The sequence below is a fragment of the Myotis lucifugus genome, unplaced genomic scaffold (genome assembly GCF_000147115.1).
Source record: "Myotis lucifugus unplaced genomic scaffold, Myoluc2.0 scaffold_17, whole genome shotgun sequence".
NCBI lineage: Eukaryota > Metazoa > Chordata > Mammalia > Chiroptera > Vespertilionidae > Myotis > Myotis lucifugus.
The window spans coordinates 286,149-307,855 of record NW_005871065.1 but is presented as its reverse complement, the minus strand read 5'-3'; the positions used below and the strand labels follow the sequence as shown (position 1 = coordinate 307,855).

The window sequence follows — 21,707 nt, the reverse complement described above, 5'->3', positions numbered from 1 at the left end:
TCTGGATATTTAATCCCTTGAACAAAGGAGTTCACACACTCTAGGGACTCTTGGGACTTGTGTGACTCTGGGTTTGTGGGGCAACCCTTACATCCCACACAACAATGGACTAATGGACTGCAACTAGCCTGATACTGAACTGGACCCAGCTCAACATGGAAAGGAAACTCTGGCTATTGGCTTTGCTTCCAGCTTTACTAAAACTCCAGCTCCACTTCTTCTATGACTGGACTAAGAGAAATGGGACTTTGGAAACCCAGGGATGTAATTCTACACAAATAAAAATCACCCATCCTCCCATGCAAGTCTCAGAAAATTCTTTTTTTGAGATACTGTAAGAATTCCACCACCAGCAGCACCCAGTGGGGAAGAGAACCTCCCATTTTCTCCGATAACAAAACTGCATTTGAAGAAGCAGTGAACGAAATATTTATAAATATGACTTACATCCCAACAGAGCTAACATTCTGTATTATATACATAAAATAAAAATAGTTACATTGAATGATGTAATCATGGAAGCATTTAATTTTTTAATCTTCCCAAGCTTCTCCAAACAAAAGTACAAAAACAAAGAAACAGCACCAAAACCAAAATAACAGAAAACAAGACCAAAGAAGACAACTTCAAAAAACTACACAGCAGGTAACTTTCCAAAACCCTAGAATATAGTTGTATCAACAACAGAAGGACCTAAAAAAGACCAACAGCTGTGTGGTAGGAACAACAGGAAGTAAAAGAGGACAATCTACTACTCTATAAGCCACAGAAAGAAAAAAAAAAGTGTAAACTGATGAATCTGCCAATGGCCTGCAAAACCAGGACAGTCTCAAAGGCTACAGATCAAAGATATGCAAGTGTAACATTAAACAAGTCTAATAGTCAGACCTAAAAATCTCTGAAATATCTAGTAAATACCCTCTTCCAAAGGGCAAAAAAAAACAACAACTAAACAAAACAAACAAACAAAAAACAACCCACCTCAGACAGAAAGAAAACTACTGGAATCTGAAACCAAACTGACAAAGACAGAAACCCTGGGGGTAAGAAGAGGAGAGATGGTTTAGAAAAGGTAGTCATGCCCAGAGGCAGCAAATCCCAGAAGAAGAAAACAAAACAAAAAAACTAACAATAAAACCCAACATTTAAAGATGAAAGCAACACCTCAAAATTTAAGATCTATAGAAATCTAGGGGTAGAACAGAGGGGTGGAACCAAAATATATTTCTGAATTAGACCTACTTCTGACATAAGCTGAATATACAAAGAGGTCATATTTGAGTTCTCCTTAACAGAGAAGAGGAAGCTACAGAGAAGTCAAGTTGGCAAAGTTATCCTATTCTCTCTCTGATTCCCTAAAACTTTCTCCTAATAGCCCAGGAAAATTGTCTCCCTGAAACATGGAGAATAAGAAAAAGAATATAAAGTAACTCCATAAGAATTATTAAAGAGAAAAATAAGAAAATGACAGAAAAAAATATAGGAAAAAAATGAATAATATAGGACATGAGAAAAGAGAGCCAACAGACCAGTGGTTCTCAACCTCCCTAATGCCGTGACCCTTTAATACAGTTCCTCATGTTGTGGTGACCCCCAACCATAAAATTATTTTCGTTGCTACTTCATAACTGTAATTTTGCTACTGTTATGAATCGTCATGTAAATATCTAATATGCAGGATGTATTTTCATTGTTACAAATTGAACATAATTAAAGCATAGTGATTAATCACAGAAACAATATGTAATTATATATGTGTTTTCCGATGGTCTTAGGCGACTCCTGTAAAAGGGTCGTTCGACCCCCAAAGGGGTCATGACCCACAGGTTGAGAACTGCTGCAATAGACTTAGAATTGGAGACCTGAAAAAGAAAACTTAAGCCTTAACTGGTTTGGCTCAATGAACAGAGTGTCAGTCTGCAGACTGAAGGGTCCTGGGTTTGATTCTGGTCAAGAGCACATGCTCGGGTTGCAGGCTAGATCCCCATTAGGGGCATGCAGGAGGCAGCCAATCAATGATTCTCTCTCATCATTCATGTTTCTATTTCTCTCTCCCTCTTCCTTCCTCTCTGAAATCAATAAAAATATATTTTTTAAAAAAAGAAAAAGAAAACTTAAGCAAACAATAAAGTATTTAAAATTATAATTTTAAAAGCAAATTTCTCAAATTAAAAGAGGACTAATATCCACATATTAAAGGGTCTATTGTATATTTGAAAAATTAACCCGAGAATAATCAACAAAACATACTGTAGTGCTTTAAAAATAAATAAAACATTCCTTAGGAGAACCCAGACAAAAAGTCTAAGTTACTTATTAGGGAAAGAAAATCAGAATGGTGTCAGGCTTCTTGACAGAAATATTTTATCCTAAAAAACAATGGAACAATATGTTTAAAAGACTGTTTTGTAAGTTTCATAAAGGTTTCATAAAAAGCCAAATCATCCTTCAAATATAAAGACTACAGACAGATAAGTTGTAACATGCAAGATGTAAGAAGATATGTTTTTCCATGAGGCCTTCTTGAAGAATCTCCTAGGTATGAGCTTCAGAAAATTAGATAAGATATGATATGTAAGGCGAGTACATAAACTGTTATATAGTCTGATTAGTTTACTTTTAGGCTTTTCTTTCCTTTTTCATTATTTGAGATACCTCTAATAACACACGCACATACCCAATTTGCTTCTGAAATGCATCCTGAAATTTATCCTTTCTGGATTTTTCACAATTACTTTTTATTTGCCAAATACAGAACTACTGAGATTTCTAGATGGTGAGGCTAATTATGGGATCATAATAGTAACAGGGTCCTCTAGGGGAAAAATAAAAGTGATTCTACAACTACAAGTTCATTCTGTAGTTAAAACACATTTGATAAAGACCCAAAGGCACATAAAAGTCCAATGACGGACATTTGGCTTTGTACTTTGTAGAAACAAAAACAACTAAGACATACAATACATTAACTGATCTATATCATAAAATAAAACTATTAATACTAACCTGATAAGCTCTGTTTATTTGACTAGCTGCCCAACTAGCATATTTCATGTTGTCCTTTTTTGTTTTTGCACTTGCTTTGGGATTAGAAGCAATATGACTTGCCGACTAAAAACAAAAAGGAAACGTCAAAAACGAAATGCCATTTTTCTATCAAGACAATAAAAAACATGTAAGGTCACAGTTGCAATGGGATGATAACAAAGTTTTAAAAATTGTACCAAAACAATTTGTTTTTAAAATAAATATAAAGTTAAATAAAATTGCAGTGTTTAAAAATGACAATATGTTTTAAAATAATGAATAATCCAAATAGAAAAGAGAAAGGATATCTTAAAAAATATTGAAAATTATTTTATTAGTTGTCTACCACAGCTCTTAAGGGTAAAATTCCATTTCTTTCCTGAAAAGTATTTCATTTGTTTCTTCCTGCCTCCATCTCTGCAATCAATTCTTTTCATTCATCCGAAAGTCCATAAAAAGACTAGGATAAATTAAAATTTCAAAGAACTGGCTTATTAAAGGAAAGTTTATTTTTCCAGGCATTTTGATTGTAGAGAGGGGCTCATTTTATATATATTTTAAAGCTCAGCAAATTCTTCCTACCCCAAAGCTCTTGTTAATTTACTTTTCTAAGCTTGTCACTTGGCATACACAAATAAAGGGAATATTTAATTACATGCTTCCCACAACTTCCAAACTGGTTTTCTATACCATAAAAAAATGGTTTAATTTGACATTAAAGATTTTATTTCTAATATGTCTTTTATTGTCAGTTTAAAAATATCTCATACAATTTTAATTTAAGGTAAGAAACATAACAATGTTGGGAATAAATCCAAGAATGTCAAAACAATTAAGAAATAGATAATATGTATTTTTATCAGTTACTATTTAATTGTATAAGGAAATATATCACTTCTGATACAATAAAAAATATTTTACAATGAAATGTCAAATATATAGGATATATTAACATTCAAAAATAAAATTATGTTATAACCTATTACTCATAATTAACTAGAAGAAAAAATGCATATGCTTATCAAAGAGAAAAACAAGAAAGAAGTGATTGAATAGGATAGTTAATGGAGTTTAAATGACAGATTTGGTAAAATAACATTAAACATGCACCTTAACTCACCATGTAAAGTCCAAACAAAGCTCTCATATTTCTGTTGTTCAGTTTCAATGCCTGTGCAAAATACTTTCTTGAAAGTTCAAGGTTTTCAAGTCCACCTTGGGTATATTTAACCTGTTAAAAATTTCAGAGTGCTGAAACTTGTTTATTTTACTACTTTGAAATATAGCATGTTTCATCATACCATAGGCATTAGTAACTGAAACAGATATTCTGTAAACAAATACAAGATGTTTAAAAATTTTCATCTTAAAGTTGTTAAAGTTAATCTAAAGTTTAAAGCATAACCTTCCCCAAAAAACTATTCTATTAACAGTCCTTAATAATGAAGTCCTTTTAACCTTACAGCATTGAATTATATTGCTATCCTTAATACTTAATGACAAATACCTGCTACTTCCCAAAATGCTGACCTTGATATGAATTTTCTAGAACATAAATTTAAAAAATCATAATCACTGTCAATGTTTTATAAGTTATTAAATGGTGACAACTGTGGCATAATTTGTAATTCAAAAAGAAAATAGTGTACAAATAAAAAATACAAAGGATTTCACTGTTTTAAGCAGTGCTTTTAACTGAGAAGTCACTATTTCCATTACAGTATTAAAAATTTAAAACTTTTACTCCAAGTCAATTTTCATCAAACGCTTTAAATATTAATATACTTGCCTAACATTAAGGGCATAATCTTAGTTCCATTATAATACCCAAACCAACAAAAATAAAATCACATACAATTGCTGTTTTTGAAAAACTTACTTCAGCATACTGCTGGCAGTATAAGTGGTTGTGTGGATTAGTCATCATAAGCTCCTCTAAACAAAAGGCTGCTTTAGCATAGCTGAAAAATATCAAGGAGAAATTAAAAGTAACAAATTTTATCTTAGTTATGTCTTAAAATAGTTTTAAAACAAGTTTAGTGATGTTAGACATTTTATTCCCTCAATAACTGAAATAGCTTTATTATTAATAAAGGACTTATCCTGAATTCATAAATACAAATATTTAGTTTTTTGCTGAAATAAACAAAGGCTTAAATCCTAAAGCAGCCCATGAATAATCAATACATGGTTATATTTTTTAAAAATAGGTTACTACTATGACATTCAAATATTATTAACAACATAGGCTTCAAGACCTTGGATCAAATTACATATACAATAACTTCTAGAATTCCACAAATCATTTAATAAAATAATCAAATAGCTAAAGTGTAAGGAGGAAATAAACATTTTATTAAATACCCTCTATTCACTAAAAATCCTTTACAGACATAAATTTATCAACATATTCTATTACAAAGACTTTTCATTAGTTAAGTGTACTGTAAAATACAAAATCATAATAAAGTTATAAATTTCTAAACCCATAAAAAATACTTAGTGGCTTTGATATACACTCTGCTACTATTTAATCACGTGGTAGAGAAACAAAAATCTTGCTGAAAACCTAAGGAGAGAACTACTGCAAAGGGTTCTGGAAAAACGGTTTTACACCAGGTAACTACAATTCCCTTCAATGTATTTTATGTTTAAAGTCATGTGACTATACTCACTATTTATAAGAAATTCTAAAGAATACAGGTGTCCTAAGATTTATTCACAGTGAGGAGGTGATGAGCATACCAATTAGAAAAAGGTTACCTACAGTTATTTTTGGCATTTGTCACCGATATCCTATCTTTACACTAGTATCTGATATACTCACTTTTCAAAATATACATGTTGCAGTTTCACACATGTGACTAATAAGAACTAACTTTTTTAAAAATATGTTTTATGATTTGAGAGAGAGAGGAAGGGAGAGAGAAATATTGATGTGAAAGAAAAATGTCAACTACCTCCTATAAACCCCCTGACCAGGAATCAAACTCACAACCTTTCAGTGCACAGGACAACGTTCCAACCAACTGATTCAACCAGCAAGGGCAAAATCGAACTCATATCACATCCTCACTATGTATTATTTTCTAGGTATTAGAAGTATTAACTCATCTAATCCTACCAAAACCCTAGGAAATAGGAAATTAATATCACCATTCTATAGTTAAGAACACTGAGGCACAAAGATTAAGCTGAAACCCAGGCTGTGCCACTCCAGATAGTCTACACTCTTAACCACTATGCATACTGCCTATAAGCACTACACACCACAATGGAAAATTGTGGTGGTGATGTTAGTAATGAAGATGTGAATAATAACATAAAGACAGGAACAACAATCAAATCCAAAGGGTCTGAGGAACCAAAACAGCCTGCAGATTACCCCCAAATCACAGTATTTTAGATTTATGAAGGTTCTTATAAATAGACTAGAGGCCTGGTGCACGAAATTCATGCATGGGTAGGGTCCCTAGGTCTGGCCAGCGATCAGGGCCCATCACGGCCTTCCTTCCCCCGGCTGCCAGCTGCCAGCCGGGGCCTTCCTTTGTTCCGCGCCGCCCCCTGGTGGTCAGCGCACATCATAGCAAGCGGTCAAACACCCAGTTGGTTGAACTCCCAAGGAGACAATTTGCATATTTGCCTTTTATTATATAGGATTCTCATCAAAGATCATGCAGCTGTTTAGCCCTTTCATTTTTATATCCAAAACCAGTTCTTGTCATATGATAGGTATATAATGGGTGCCTGGATAAATGAGTGAACAAATAACTGAATTAATGTCTAGAACAACAAAAGTGTTGATAAGTATTTATCTATCTGATATGTATTTATTATTCTATAAGACAAGGGGAAAGTGGCCTCTAAACACCTAACTTCATCAAAAAGAAAGTTCCCTTCTAAATGTTTCTTTTACTAAATTAAGTTGTTTTTTTTGTTTTTTTGGTTTTTTTAAAATATATTTTATACATTTTTCACAGAGCGGAAGGAGAGGGATAGAGAGTTAGAAACATCAATGAGAGAGGAACATCGATCAGCTGCCTCCTGCACACCTCCTACTGGGCATGTGCCCGCAACCAAGGTACATGCCCTTGGCCGGAATCGAACTGGGACCTTTCAGTCCACAGGCCGACGCTCTATCCACTGAGCCAAACCGGTTAGGGCCTAAATTAAGTTTTTAAAAGTTCTTCTGATCCTCACAAAAGCCTATGTATAGGTTACATATTTGTCCCTAGACTGCTTTATCAACATTATTTTTCCTTATAACATTTTAATAATTCTATTTGTTATGAAATTTTACAATAAGGCTGGGCCTACAAAAAGGAACCATAATCACTATCATAATTAATTTATAATACTAGCTGGTTCTTACTGATACAACATCTAGTTTTAACTACAAATCAAGTAAAAAACTTAAGTGTCTGTTTAAAATATGTATTTTTGTTTATAATATGTATTGGTAATGCTAACAATACATATTATAAACAAAAATATATATGTTATATATATTATATTGTTTTATATTTAAAACAAGCAAAGTATCTCAACATGGCCAATTGGTATAACATATACCACTTGAATAACGAAATACACACTAGAATTTATAAATCAGAAGCAAACTTAAATAAAGGTAATGTAAAGATATAAAAAAATTCATGGCAGAATTCTATTTCCCCTTTTCTCTCTCTAAAAGTACTGAATAGGCTTATAGGAACATTCTACTTTGAAAATTTAGAGTAAAACATTCTAGATTTACACTAGCAATGCTGCCTGTGACCTATTATATTTAAAATAGCTTATAAATTATTCATATGCAGAAAATGCCAAAATGTTAAATACATCTAGCAATTCCTAAATTGCTACATTTTTGCCACTGTGTCCATAAAACTGTGCTAAACTGACATCCCACAATAATTTACCACTTACATACACACACACAAAAATCCTACCTACTGTAATGACTTGCCCAAACAAAATGAATTAAGTGAACAGATTCTGATTTTCATTTCAAAAAATGTGAAGATATTTATTTCCAAGTACTGTACATCTGAATATTTCTTCTAAGTTCTCAATTCAAAAAAAAATGGTTATTTTGTGAATGAATACCTTTAAGAACAAAAAGTTTTGTGATACAGGATAAAAGGGAAAGCTGAACACAATTATCATTTCCTCTGAAAAGAAATTTTTCAGGTGCTTTTCTGTCTTTGTAGTTTTCAATTTCTTGGGATTTTTTTTTATTTCTCTTAAGTGTACATTCAACTCTATGTCAATAAACTCTTTAGAGATTCAAAACAAAGCAAAACTAAATGTGGGCATTACAAGATGAAGCGAATATTAAATTTAATGATGGGTTAAAAATAAAGTATAACCTATTTGAGAATTAGATAGAGAAATATTAGAAACATGCAAAAGAGAGGTGGTATATTTACATAGTTCTTAGAGGACAGAAAACATACAAGCAATGAAAATGGATATATCTGACCATCTAAAAATAAAACCTGTTTTTTAAAAATCAATATTAAAAAAACAGAACTACCAAGCATATATTTCTGAAAGAACAAATCTTCTAATCATTTATATAAAGAGCTCTAAACTAAATTTTTGTAAGGTATAACTAATTTTCACCTAACAAAATTTGCAAAGATTTAAAAGAATGATAGTACCCAATGTTGTTAAAAGGGATACTAATAATAGCTGGTTTGAGAGTGAACTAGGAACAAGTTATCAAAATCCCTGAAAATGTACATATCATTTAATCAAGTAATTATACTTCTAATAATGTAGCCCAAAGAAACAATTAAAATAAATCACTATAGCATTGTAGTGGAAATGAAAAACAACCCTTATATTCACTTAGAAAATTAGTTAAGAAAATTAGATTACATTTAATAAGATGGAATAATATAAAGCCACTGAAATCACACTGTGGAATGTTTACTGTGATAAAAAAATTTTGACAATATAACTAAGTGAAAAACATTAGGCCACAAAAGATAATTCTATTTTAGGTTTCTGTTTGTTTCAAGAGATATTAAAAAATAAAAAATATAGTTAACTTCAGATGATGCAATTACACATGATTTTTGTCTTCATCTTTACTCTTGAGTTTTCCAAATTCTCTGCATTAGGTATTCCTTTAATTAATAAAATAATTTCCTTGATGATTTGAAATGTGTTTAAATGCTTTTAATCACAGATCTCCAAATGGCACAAAAATATTTTAGATGACTATCATCTGTCTTACCAACAAAATAAAACTTAAGTTTTTTTTTATTGCATTCTGAAAATTCAGTTCATGTTATTTAAAATATATACTGTATACTTCATAAATATGGACTTAAAAAATAAGAAAATGACATTATTACCATTTAAACCAAATGGTAATAATTATCAAATGGTAATTTGGTTTAATTACCAATCTCACATGCATAAAAGAATCCTAAATATGTTCACATATGTGAATATACAAGTATTCACACATCTATAATGAACATGATTTGGAAAATAATTTCTTAAGGGAAACTAAAGAGAATCTGAGAGTCAAAATATGGTAGAGAACTGGAGACTGCTTCCCAGAATATAGTACATTCATTAAATGATGCTATAATTTTAATTTTAGCCCCCACTAATCTCAGAATTATGCAGTTAACTACTTTAATTCTCCATTTCACATTTTACATATACAGCCCTGAGCAAAGGCAAGAAGCAAGTGTCTTCATTCTATTTTATTTCCTGTGTCAGCTATTTGTAGTATGAGAATGAGATTAACTATTCATGCATAGTAAGAGATGTGCATGAGAATCTGATTCTATTCTCTCTATAAGAAGGAAAGAAACAATGTGATATACTTCAGATTCAGAAGAACTAAGGGGGGGGGGGTGCTTGCCTCTGGATGGAGGTTAGCGTTAATGCTGTGTTATTAGAAAACTTGCACTAAGACTGGGCTAATCCTCTCACACTGGGATTTCCTCCTGTCACTGCAGCAATAAAAAAGCTAACAAAAACATTAAATATCCAATAAGCCAGTTCCTACAGCATTCAACATTCTTGATTATTCTTGGTTTTTTACCCAGGCAACAGGATGCTTCTCTACTTTAGAAGACTTGATTCTCTTAGTACTAAGGCTAATAAATGCATACAATTGACAGAATTTTTAAACAGCAGAGAGTATAATACTCTTTGTATTATAAGAATAATTTGAACTCTAAAAATTCACAATTTTGATTCACTAAAATAACCTTAGCTCAGCAAATGCAGGCCTTTCTAATTCCAAAGAATGCCTTATGCATTTTAAAGAAAAACTTATTTCCCCAACAAAAATAATTTAGTAAAAAACAAATGACCAAGTTAAAGCAATCCACATATTATATCCAACAAATCATGGATTTGTTATTTTTTCATTTAACTATTTATTTTGTTCATTTAAAATGGCGTGATTCATACCTTCTCACCAATCCTTCGGAAACCACTAGACCTTCTGAACTTAGTGATGAAAACTGCACTCCTAACAAAATTGTTTGTGTACTTAACAACTTACTCATGTTCATTGATATAAAGTTCTGCAAGTTCATGCCAGGCTTCTTGGTCTCCAACAAATCTGGCGAGGGAAAAGGAAAAAAAGAGTGTGTAGATATTTGGTAAATAAACAGCATGTGGGCAAAAAGGAAAATCAATGCAAATTCCATTTTAATTAAAAAAGATTTATCAGAATAACCACACACATTCCTCTTGTAAAACACTCACTGTTCCAGATATTCATTCAGTTCCCGAATGGCCTCCACATTTTTTCCCTGGGCTTTTCGAATGGCAATCTTACGCTTTCTTGCAGCCTATGGGTTGACATTAATAAAGGATTAGGCGCTCATGATTCCCTGGGTTTTTCTAAGAAGGTAATTTGACTGTGCAAATTATTATCTCAATGCCAGTGAAACTCTATTGTAGAACTACTGCTTAGTGGAGATTTATAAACATACCCCATGACATCCCACCGGGGAATTCAAACATTCCTCTAACAATCACATATGCTTTACTTTTGATGTACACATATATGCATCATTTCATTCAAATAAATAACCATCCAGATTCTGATAATTACAAGCCAGCAGGGAATTTTAATCTTTATCCACCCTAAAATCCTTTACTCTGTCTCATTCATTGATCTGTATCTTAAGAGACAGAGGAATAGTTGAGATTAAGAAAAAAAACCTCACCATGGCCACTTGAATGCCATTATACAAATATGGCTTCTGACAACTTTTTCACAATTTTAAGAGAACAATCTACTTATGAGTCTTTCAAATGAATAATATAGGTCCTGAAAGACATATTTTTAAATAGACAAAATATTTAAACTTGCATTTTAAAGTTTTTTAAATGATAAATATCAAAATCAGGGGAGGGAGCTGGGTGGAGGGTGGTAAACAGGAAAAAAAGGGGACATCTATAATATTTTCAACAAAGTTAAAAAAAAGATTTTTTAAAAAATCAATGACATTTATTTATGCATTCATCAAATATGTACTGAACATCTACTATATGATAGGTACTATGCTAGACAATGAAAATATAAAGAGAAAGATACATCAATAAAAGAAAAACAATAATAGAGTATTCTAGAGAGTTGTTGTGATGGAGTAGATCCTAACATGCCTGTAGCAGAGTGGAAGAGGTGGAAGGTCAGGAAACAAAGAGGGTCCCAGATGTGACACCTGAACTGAAATAGAAAGGGCAAGTAGACATTAAGAAAGCAAAAGAGGAAATAGTGTGGAAGACATTGCATAATAGGAGGAACACTGGAGCAAAGGCATAGGAGACAGCAATATTGTGTGTAATCAAGACTATGCACTAAGGCTGCAGTGAACAGTCTGGGACTGAAGGGCACTATATGAATTATTAAATTTATAACCCCTCCATCTCTGCTTATTTTATTCAATGCAGAAGGCTAAACAATAAAACATGCTAGGGCCAGATTTAAGCTTATTAATTATAATTATTGTTACTTTTTTATATAATACATACTCCACAAGATGCAGACAATGGAAGTAAAATAGATGGATCCTCTTTAGACTAACGAAGCTACCTGTCTAGGAGGGAGAAAGGTGGGAGATTTTGCTCTGAAGAAGTGAGAGTCAAAAACAAAACAAAACAGAGAAAATCAAGAGACTCTCCAATGAGACCAAGAGCAATATTTACAATAATAGCAATAACAATATTTCAGTAACAAAAAAATAACCTACATGTTAAAAATGTGCATCCTCGAATATTTGGCTCAGGCCAAAGGCCTAACACAATGCCTGCCACCCAGAAGGTACTCAAATATATTTGGAATAATTTCAGTATGTAAAACAATGAAAGCACCATAATATATGTAAAATTTAGGAAGTCTCAAGAATTTTTAAGAAATGTAGAAGTAAAGTTCTAAAAGTAACTCAATCCTAGAGCCTTTAGGGAAAATATTAAACTGCAAATGAAAGCCTTATTCAAAGTCCTTCTGAAAACAGGTGAGGAATAAATTACCATATAATTAAGAAACTAATTTCTTTTGGACATATAATACTTAATTTCACCAATCCAACAGCATTTGAAACAAATTTAATTGTTTATTCTTTTCATTTTTCATGATACTTATTCCATACGGTAGAGCACAGAGTCCAGATTTTGGGGGGGAAAAAAGAAACTAAAGTCCAACTATTCTCACTTATCAGCTTTCTAATCAAGGGCAAAATATTTATTGTTCACAAACCTCAGTAATATCACCAATCTCCAAGTATCATTGTAAAGCAACTAAAATAATACTCAGCACATAATGGTATTAAATGAATGCTATCTTCCTTCTTTTTACCTTTGCTTTGTGCTTAACATCTGTGTTTTAAGCCTTGCCAAAAGCTCTACTTATGAGATCTTTAAAGAATTGGCACAGGCCAATTGATATCTTACCCCAAACCTTACAGGATTTGCACCAGCGGAGATAAGATAATTTATATAGATACAATGAAACGTGTTGAAAATAGTGCATCAAGGTATCACAATTCAGACAAAAGTCAAAGTATAAACCTGGATGGCAACTAATACTTCTACAGTCATAATAAGAGGTATGGTATGAACACTGTAATGGACACCACTATGCAGAGTATGAGTTTCTTGAAGAAAGGTGTACTAACAACACCTGTCTAATGTCGTTAACCTCATTTTCTCAGTGATTTGAAACAGAACCATTTCTCTATTGTCGAACATACATCAATATTTTTAGGTCAGCAGCATTCTGCAGAATATAGTTTATAAAGCACTCCTATAGTGTTTCAAGGATAATTAATCTTTTAAAATGTCTTTTAAAAACAATTCTTTTTATAAATGATGGAAAACAGAGGTTTAAACAACATAAATGCATCAAAAGAGATCAAATTAGAAGATCTGAAATTTCTGATTCGCATCCTAGATCCTCCTATAAAACTATTTGAAAGAATCTGAAATATTGCAAATTAAATAATGTTCTTTTGAATTATGTGTATTCCTGGTGAAATATAATTTTATAATGTAAAACAAACAAATTCAGTATTAAATTTGTAATAGCCTACTTTAAAAACTATTGTCCACCTAATAAACACTTCACAGTGAGGTATAAGAAAAGATTTTAAATATGGGGCTTTATTAATCAATTTGAGAAACATGCCCCCAAAAATTTCTACTATATGAGCAATATAGTGCTTGATCATGTAAAACCTAAGGTATAGCATTTTATCTCCTAATATTCTGAAGTTTAAAACAACTTTTTAAGTGGTAACTATTCAAGTATTTAAAGCCAGTTTTCCTAATGTGAGAGCTTAAAAACCACCTACATGGCAATTACTATCATACAGGCACTAATAATTTATTACTAAGTCACAAAATATACAGTCCAGGTTTTGAGAAAAATAACACCATGTTCTGACATAAGAACCAATCTTTATTTATCTTAATCATTTAAAGGAACATTAAGCAGGGATTTCATTTCTGGTCGAGATGATGTAACAGGGACCAGATTTACCTGCTTGTCTGAAACAACCAAAGAACTGGACTAAATACATTAAACAACCTTGTATTCAGAGAGAGGGGGAGGGGGAGGGGGAGGGGGAAGGGGAGGAGACCGGGACGGGGAGGGGGGAGTGTGAAGGGGAGGAAGAAGGAGAAAGAGAGAGACATTGATTGTTTGCCTCCTGCAAGCACCCCTATCAGGGCTGGGGAACCTGCAACCAAAGTACGTGCCCTTGACCTGGAATCAAACCCGAGACCATATGGTCCGCAGGCCAACGCTCTAACCACTGAGTGAACGGGCCAGGGCCATGAAACAACCATTTTAAACTGCAGGACAACGGGCAGCAAAAGACAGTAATTCCTGAGAGGCAGGAAACAAATGAGGTGAGCCCATTTTTATTGCCCTGGCTTGCTGCCTTAAGAGAGTTTCAAGGGAGCTGTGCAGAGAGGAAGAAAACCAGATTGAGCCCAGCAGACTATGAGATCAGAAGGAGCAGAGAGTCTAGAAAGATCAAAGAAGTTAGCATTAATAGGCCAGAGTACTGGAGGGAAAACAAAACAAAACAGAATAAAGACACTGGAGGTTCCCCTTGAGGACTACTCAGCTTGGTATTGATCAGTGCACGTGTGTGACGAAACTACCCAAGGCCAAGGAAAGAACCATCAAAAAGGTTTTGGGAGCCCAGCCAGTGTGGCTCAGTAGTTGAATGTTGACCTATGAACCAGGAGATCACCGTTTGATTTGGGTCAGGGCACATGACCAGGTTGTGGGCTCGATCCCCAGTGTGGAGCGTGCAGGAGACAGCCAATCAATGATTCTCTCTCATTGATGTTTCTATCTCTCTCTCTCCCTTCCTCTCTGATATCAATAAAAATATACTTAAAAAAAAAAGGTTTTGGGGAGCCCTGGCTGATGTAGCTCAGTTGGTTGGGATGATGCACCTAAAGGTCACGGGTTTGATGCCTGGGTTACAGATTCAGTCTCTGGTTGGAGTGCAGCTGGAGGCAACCAATCAATGTTTCTCAGATCCTCTCTCTCTCTCTCTCTCTCTCTCTCCCCACCCTCCCTCCCTCCCTTTCTCTCTCCTTTCCCCTTTCTCTCTAAAATCAATAAAAACATATTTTTAAAAAAAGATATTCAACATCACTCATAATATAAATGATAACAAGGTAACATTTTAATCAATCAGACTAGCAAAAGTTAAACATGCCATGTGGGAGGATACAGTGAGAGAAGCATCTCCTCCACCATAGAAATGACTGTAGACAGCTAAAAAAAACCTTTGTGGAGGGAAATTTGGTAACTCCTATCAAAACTTAAAATGCATGTAACTTCCTGACAGATATTTAACTCCAGGAATCTATCCTACAAACAACATCCACTGCAACACTGTTTCTGGGAGGAAGACATCAGAATCAATCTAAGAGTTCACCAAAAGGGTCTTAAGTAAAACTTTTTCATGAAGACAGAGACTATTCATCCATGCAATGCAATGCTATGCTATGCAGCTTCTCAAAGGATGATATAAAGGTTGTGCTGACATGGCATGACCTTTAAAATACACTGCTAGGTAAAGTATGCCACCATTTGCATTTTCAGCAATTCTCCCTATCAAAGGGAGAATTGGGTGCCCTATCAAAGGGAGAATACACAAACATGCGCACATATCAGTAAGTGTATGAGAAAAAAATTATCTAGAAAAATACATAAGAAATTACTAACAATGTTTGACTAAGTGAAGGAGGACTTGAAATCAGAAATGGGAGGAAAGACTTATTTTTCCTCTACACATTGTTTTGTATTATTTGTAATTTTTAACCTGGGTATAAATTACTTTTTCAAAAGAGTATTTCAAAAATTTTTTTAAATAGATGTGGAGAATGTGTCCCATTTCAGTAATTTCCCAAAAGAAAAATTTTAAATCTTCTATTATAACTACTTTATTCTTTTTGCCCTAGGTAGGCCTTATGCTTTAATGTTAAAACTTACTCATGCCATTCATGAAATGATGGCTTTATCTCAAGCCACACTCATCTTTCAAAGTTTACAAGGCTCAAAAATCACACAGCAAATCATCAAAGAATCAGGACTTAATAAGTCTATCTCAAAGTCCATAATCCATTCATTATATCATCCTGCCACCCTAAAAGCAAAGTCAAGGATGGTGTTTAATTCATCCTTCTATTCCCAACACCAAACACTCTGCAAGCACTCAACAAATGTTTTTTGAAATAACGAATGCATAAAGAGAGCTCCTTAAAGCTTGAATAACAGCCTCATTTCTATCGTGGTTATCTAGGAGCATAGATGCACAAGACCAGTAAAAGAATCACATAACCACTTTTAGACAATGCGAAGAATTACAGTTACAAGCTTGAATTAAAATTACAGATAAAAACAGAACTGGACTTTCTCATCTTTGAGATAATAAAGTTGCTTTGGAAAAAGAAACTGTGATGTCTTCTAAATAATAATTTGACTACTTAATATAAGTAAATTCTTTCCCTAATACACTTTTTCAGTTCTAGGTCTTATATGGCTTTGTTATTTCCTTCAATGTCTACCTCAGTATTTTCTACGGAAACAGTAACAGAAATAGTGTCTTTAATTCTTAGTAATATCAACACTTTGTGACTCATGAAACATAATCATCATTTACAGTAGGACAGAAGGGACTGAGTAGAGATTAGATAAAAAAATCTCTTATAAAAGAATAATACATTTAACAGCTGATTTTAATCACCTTGTTCTAAAATATTCACCTAACTACTAAGAAATTTAGTTACTACCACTTCATTCATAGTCAATGAGGGGACCCATTGAATTTCTCTTTTGGCCAGTCTTAAAGCCATAAAATGTAGAAAGTACTACAAAGACAGAACAATATATAATTACATATTATTTTAGGTCTTGAAAAAGTGAAATAACTTATTTAAAATATCCTCAACTTAAACTGACACAAAAGTAAAATGTCTGATTCCTAATTTCAAAAAAATAAATAACAAGCTATTAATTTTTAACTTAATATGAGAAAAATATATGAAACAAACTTTTTTCAGAAACTTGATTTCATTTTTTCAATATACAGGGTAGGGCAAAAATAGGTTTACAGTTGTGAGTATATGAAACAGTTTATTCCTGTATTATTATTTATTAATTATTATATTATTTATCAGTATAACTGTAAACTTAGTTTTGCCCCACCCTGTGTGGATGGGTAAAAAAATTAAATACCTTTAACACAGGTCAAGTCTTATAGTTAAAATAAATATATTACAAAATCTTCAGAACAACAAACAGTGCTTTTTATATAGTTAAGATTAGAATACTATTCAAAACTTTCCTATTTTAACTACCTTTTTGGGGGGGGAATATCTAGACAAAAGTAATAGAAGCTGTTTCTTATTTTTGTCTTTTTTTTTAAATAATAGGTAGATTTGTAGCTCTGCCAAAACTTTTCCCTGAATTTTCTATATTCTTAGAATCTTCACAAAATAATGAATTCTTACCATTTAAATATGTGCCAAAAAAACAAACAATCAAACAAACAAAAAGACCTAGGAAGCTTCCCTGGAGTGGGGGGGTGGGATAATATTAAAAAAAAAATATAAAACATTTCAAAATATATACTTATAGCAAGTCACCATGTTGTGTAACGTAAACTTGTATAATGTTACTGGTCAATTATATCTTAAAAAAAACTGGAAAAAACTCCGTCTTTTGAGCAATATACAGAAGTATTACTAAATAATGTATCAAAAAGGACAGGCAGAGATCAGAGATTTATGACCAATGAATGCTTACTTTAATGCTATCTAGAAATTGCACACTTCAATATGAAATCATTTCCCAACTTAGCATACATAATTTATTTTTAAATGAATCAAGTTACTCATCTTCAATTATTAAACATTTCTGCATCTTATAATCCAGTCATATATTTTATTCGCTTTTTTAAAATGTGCATTTTTAATGAAATACTGCCAAATAAGAGAACACCATGTTTTTGTATTATGTGTTAATGTAAGCATTTCTCCTTTTATAAAAGGACAATACAAACTCAAACTGTTTTTTGTTTAAAATTTCTAAAAATATTTTTATTTTAGCAGACATACGTATGCAAGGACATTAACATAAAACATTAAAAATGCCTGATGTTATTTAAAGACTCTCTTTAACTTTTCATTTAATACAAGGTAAATCTGAGGGAAGCCATTATATCAATACTAAACTAAAATGTTTTCAACAATATAAAATTTTTTCACCAGGGTATATTTAAAACAAATAATACTATATAAGTATATTTGGAACAAATATTTTGTCCAATAAACTGATATGAAATTTGTTCAAAATCAGAATAAATTAAAGATATTTATATATTTTCCTTTAAATATATTTACATATGATATCGTCATTCTTATTCAGGTAGAAAAAAATAAATCCCAAACAAAACACCTTCATTAACCACATATACTAATTATTAACATGACTTCTTTATTTTCTCATTAAGACAATTAAACTTCCAACAAAATATTACAAAATTATAAAAACACTGAGCTTTGCTGGGCTTTTATGCAAGCACATAAAATTCTTTCTTCCCAAATTTCACATAATTTTTTTTAGTAAGATATCTCGTAAGTCAAATTTAACTGGAGAGTTTTAAATCTATTTTGTAAAACAACCCATCTTGAAATATTTAAAATAAGATAATAAAACATGGTTCCCTATGTATTTTTCCGTTACTTCCAAAGTGAATTAATTTTGCCTTTTGAAATAAACTATATCATCTTCAGAACCATTAGTTAACTTACAGTGTTAGTTGGATCTTCATGTAGAATTCGATCATATAGCTGTATTGCATCATCATATCTATTTAAAAAGAAAAAGAAACATCAAGAATCATGAACTTAAAATTTAGTGACAAATAGTAAATACTGGAAAAGATTCAACTGGCAGTGCTTTACATGCATTTATAATTGCTATCCAAGTCACTTTTTATATTCCTATAATGGTAAGGTTTGCTATGGTGTGGGTTTTTTTTAAATGGAAAAAAGTATCACATAAAGTATTTCTAGAAAAAGTTACTTCAAAACATACTGATCTAATTGGGCCTAAATACAAATGTAAAATCTAGCAGCACAAAGAGATATCTTTATGATCCTAGTTATACCTAGAATTACAACCAATAAAACATAAGAAAAAGTTTAATTTTAATAAATCCATTCACAAGGAAATGATCTATGTATTAATTCTCCTTTAATGAATATTTATAATAGCTTTTCTTAGTTAAGCACCTACTAAGTATCCGTATGTAATACTTACGCTTTGCTGGGTTACAATCTCATGAGAGAAACAGTTAACAAATTTATCAAATGAAAAAATACTCACATATGACAGTAAATAACTAAGAAGCCAAAATTAACATTATGTGATAGAGAATCTAAGTAGGGATACATTAGAAATCAAATAAAAAACTTTCCTTAATTATATACTCTTACATATGATAACCTTGATTGCGATGCAAAGAAATAGCTGAGTGCTTCTGAAATTCCTTCCTAACTATGTTCATAAACCCCAATTTCAATCCTATCAATTTCTCCACTTCTGAATAAAGATCTTTAAAGAAAGCAAAAACCAATGTTTAAAAACTTTTACAGCGGTATTTCTAAAACCAGGAATAATAGATACATGTCTTGGGATTTCTTCATAAGTTCCCTATAGGACATTTTTAATTTTATATTTTTCTCTTATATTTTCTTGAAGATATCTTTTAATGATAGATATGAATACTTTATATATGTGACTCATCTTTCAACTATACACTGACCCCAAAATTTTAGTACCCTAGTCAATGTTTGTGATTATGGTCATGCCAACAGGTAAGAATACTTTACTTATTCTTGTTATCTGTAGCAGATTACTGAAAAAAATAAAAGCAGACTGAATTTGTAAATGTGTTCACTCCATGCAAAGAGCAAACCACATCCCTGCACACTAAGTCAATTAGACTCAGCAGTAATTCAAATAAAGAAAATTAGTTTGGACATCAAATGCATGGTACTATAATAGGTCTGCTAGCCTCATAAGAATCTACAACTAAATAAGGAAATAAAATCAAATCATTAAATAATAATGAAACAAAACAGTAAAGTATGCAAAACAAGGGCAAAATTAATGCTATAGAGCAGAAATTGTCACAAGATAATACATGAGAATCACCTGGGAATCTTTTCCAACTAAAATACCTCTGGAAAAGATATCAGAAGTGACAGAGAAAGATATGAAGCCATTCACTGTTTTTATATTTGTATAAAACCTATAACGTTATATTTAAACATCTTTAAATTATACTGTAATTTAAAAATAATTTATGTGAAAACTGAGTGTGATGGTTAATTTTATGTGTCAACTTGACTGGCCCAGATCAAACATTATTTCTAGGTATGTCTGAGGGTGTTCAGGATGAGATTAGCTTTGAATCTGTAGATTCAGCAAAACAGACTGCCTACCCAGTGTGGGTGGGCATTATCCAATTCCTTGAGGGTCTGAATAGAACTAAAGTGGAGAAAGGAGGAATTTAACCCTATTTTACAGCCTCACTTCTGAGCTGGGACATCCCATCTTACCTCCCCCTATCCTCAGACTGAGATTTATACCATCAGCTGCCTTCGTTCTCAGCCTCTGGACTTGGACTCAGACTGAATTATAGCACCAGTTTGGCTGGATCTCCAGCTTGCAGATGGCAGATTCTGGAACTTCAAAGCCTCCAAAATCGTATGAGCCAATTCCTCATAATAAATCTCCATTTATATGTGGCTCTCTGTGTATGTATGTATGTATATGTCTGTATGTGTGTATGTGTGTGGGGGGGTGGTTTCTCTAGAGCAGTGGTTCTCAACCTGTGGGTCGTGACCCCTTTGGCAGTCAAACGACCCTTTCACAGGGGTCGCTTAAGACCATCCTGCATATCAGATATTTACATTACGATTCATAACAGTAGCAACATTAGTTATGAAGTAGTAACAAAAATAATTTTATGGTTGGGTCACAACATGAGGAACTGTATTTAAAGGGCCAGAAGGTTGAGAACCACTGCTCTAGAGGATCCTAATACACTGAAGGTCAACAAAATTTTACATTTAGTCAGCAATGTTCTGGTACCTGTCTTTTTACCTGCAGGGTTTTTTAAAGAAAAATCTGGATTACAAACTGATTTCAGTAAAGTGGGGGCAAGGCAACTACTGATTTTTTAAAATTCCACATATTCTAATTTACACAATCATGTATGAGAATCAATGATTAATGATCCTATTTAGCAAAGACACATCTAACAGCCATTCTTCCATATAAAAAGATTAAAACTTTACTAAGTAAAATGGTGCTACGAGTTTCAATTAAAAAACAACAACAACATAATCCTATATAATAAAAGGCTAATATGCAAATTGACCAAATGGTGGAAAGACTGGTTGCTATGATGCACACTGACCACCATGGGGCAGACGCTCAACACAGAAGTTGACCCCTGGTGGTCAGTGCACTCCCACAAGGGGAGCACTGCTCAGCCGGAAGCCCTGAGCCAGGCTCACGGCTGGTGAGCACAGCAGTGGTGGTAGGAGCCTCTCCTGCCTCCACGGTAGTGCTAAGGATGTCCGACTGATAAGCTCAG

The 21,707-nt window shown here is 32.6% G+C and overlaps 1 protein-coding gene across 1 annotated transcript in view; it reads right to left on the bottom strand.

Moving 5' to 3' along the window:
• Window positions 1-21,707, bottom strand: part of EMC2 (ER membrane protein complex subunit 2) — a 43,708-nt gene that overhangs the window by 11,551 nt on the left and 10,450 nt on the right. Inside the window, exons 5-10 of the mRNA XM_006085207.3 lie at window positions 18,850-18,907; window positions 10,771-10,856; window positions 10,565-10,624; window positions 4,907-4,988; window positions 4,148-4,258; window positions 3,007-3,111 (exon numbers count right to left, since the gene is read on the bottom strand). Of these exons, the coding sequence (XP_006085269.1) occupies window positions 3,007-3,111; window positions 4,148-4,258; window positions 4,907-4,988; window positions 10,565-10,624; window positions 10,771-10,856; window positions 18,850-18,907 (502 nt within the window). The remainder of the gene's footprint in view (window positions 1-3,006; window positions 3,112-4,147; window positions 4,259-4,906; window positions 4,989-10,564; window positions 10,625-10,770; window positions 10,857-18,849; window positions 18,908-21,707) is intronic.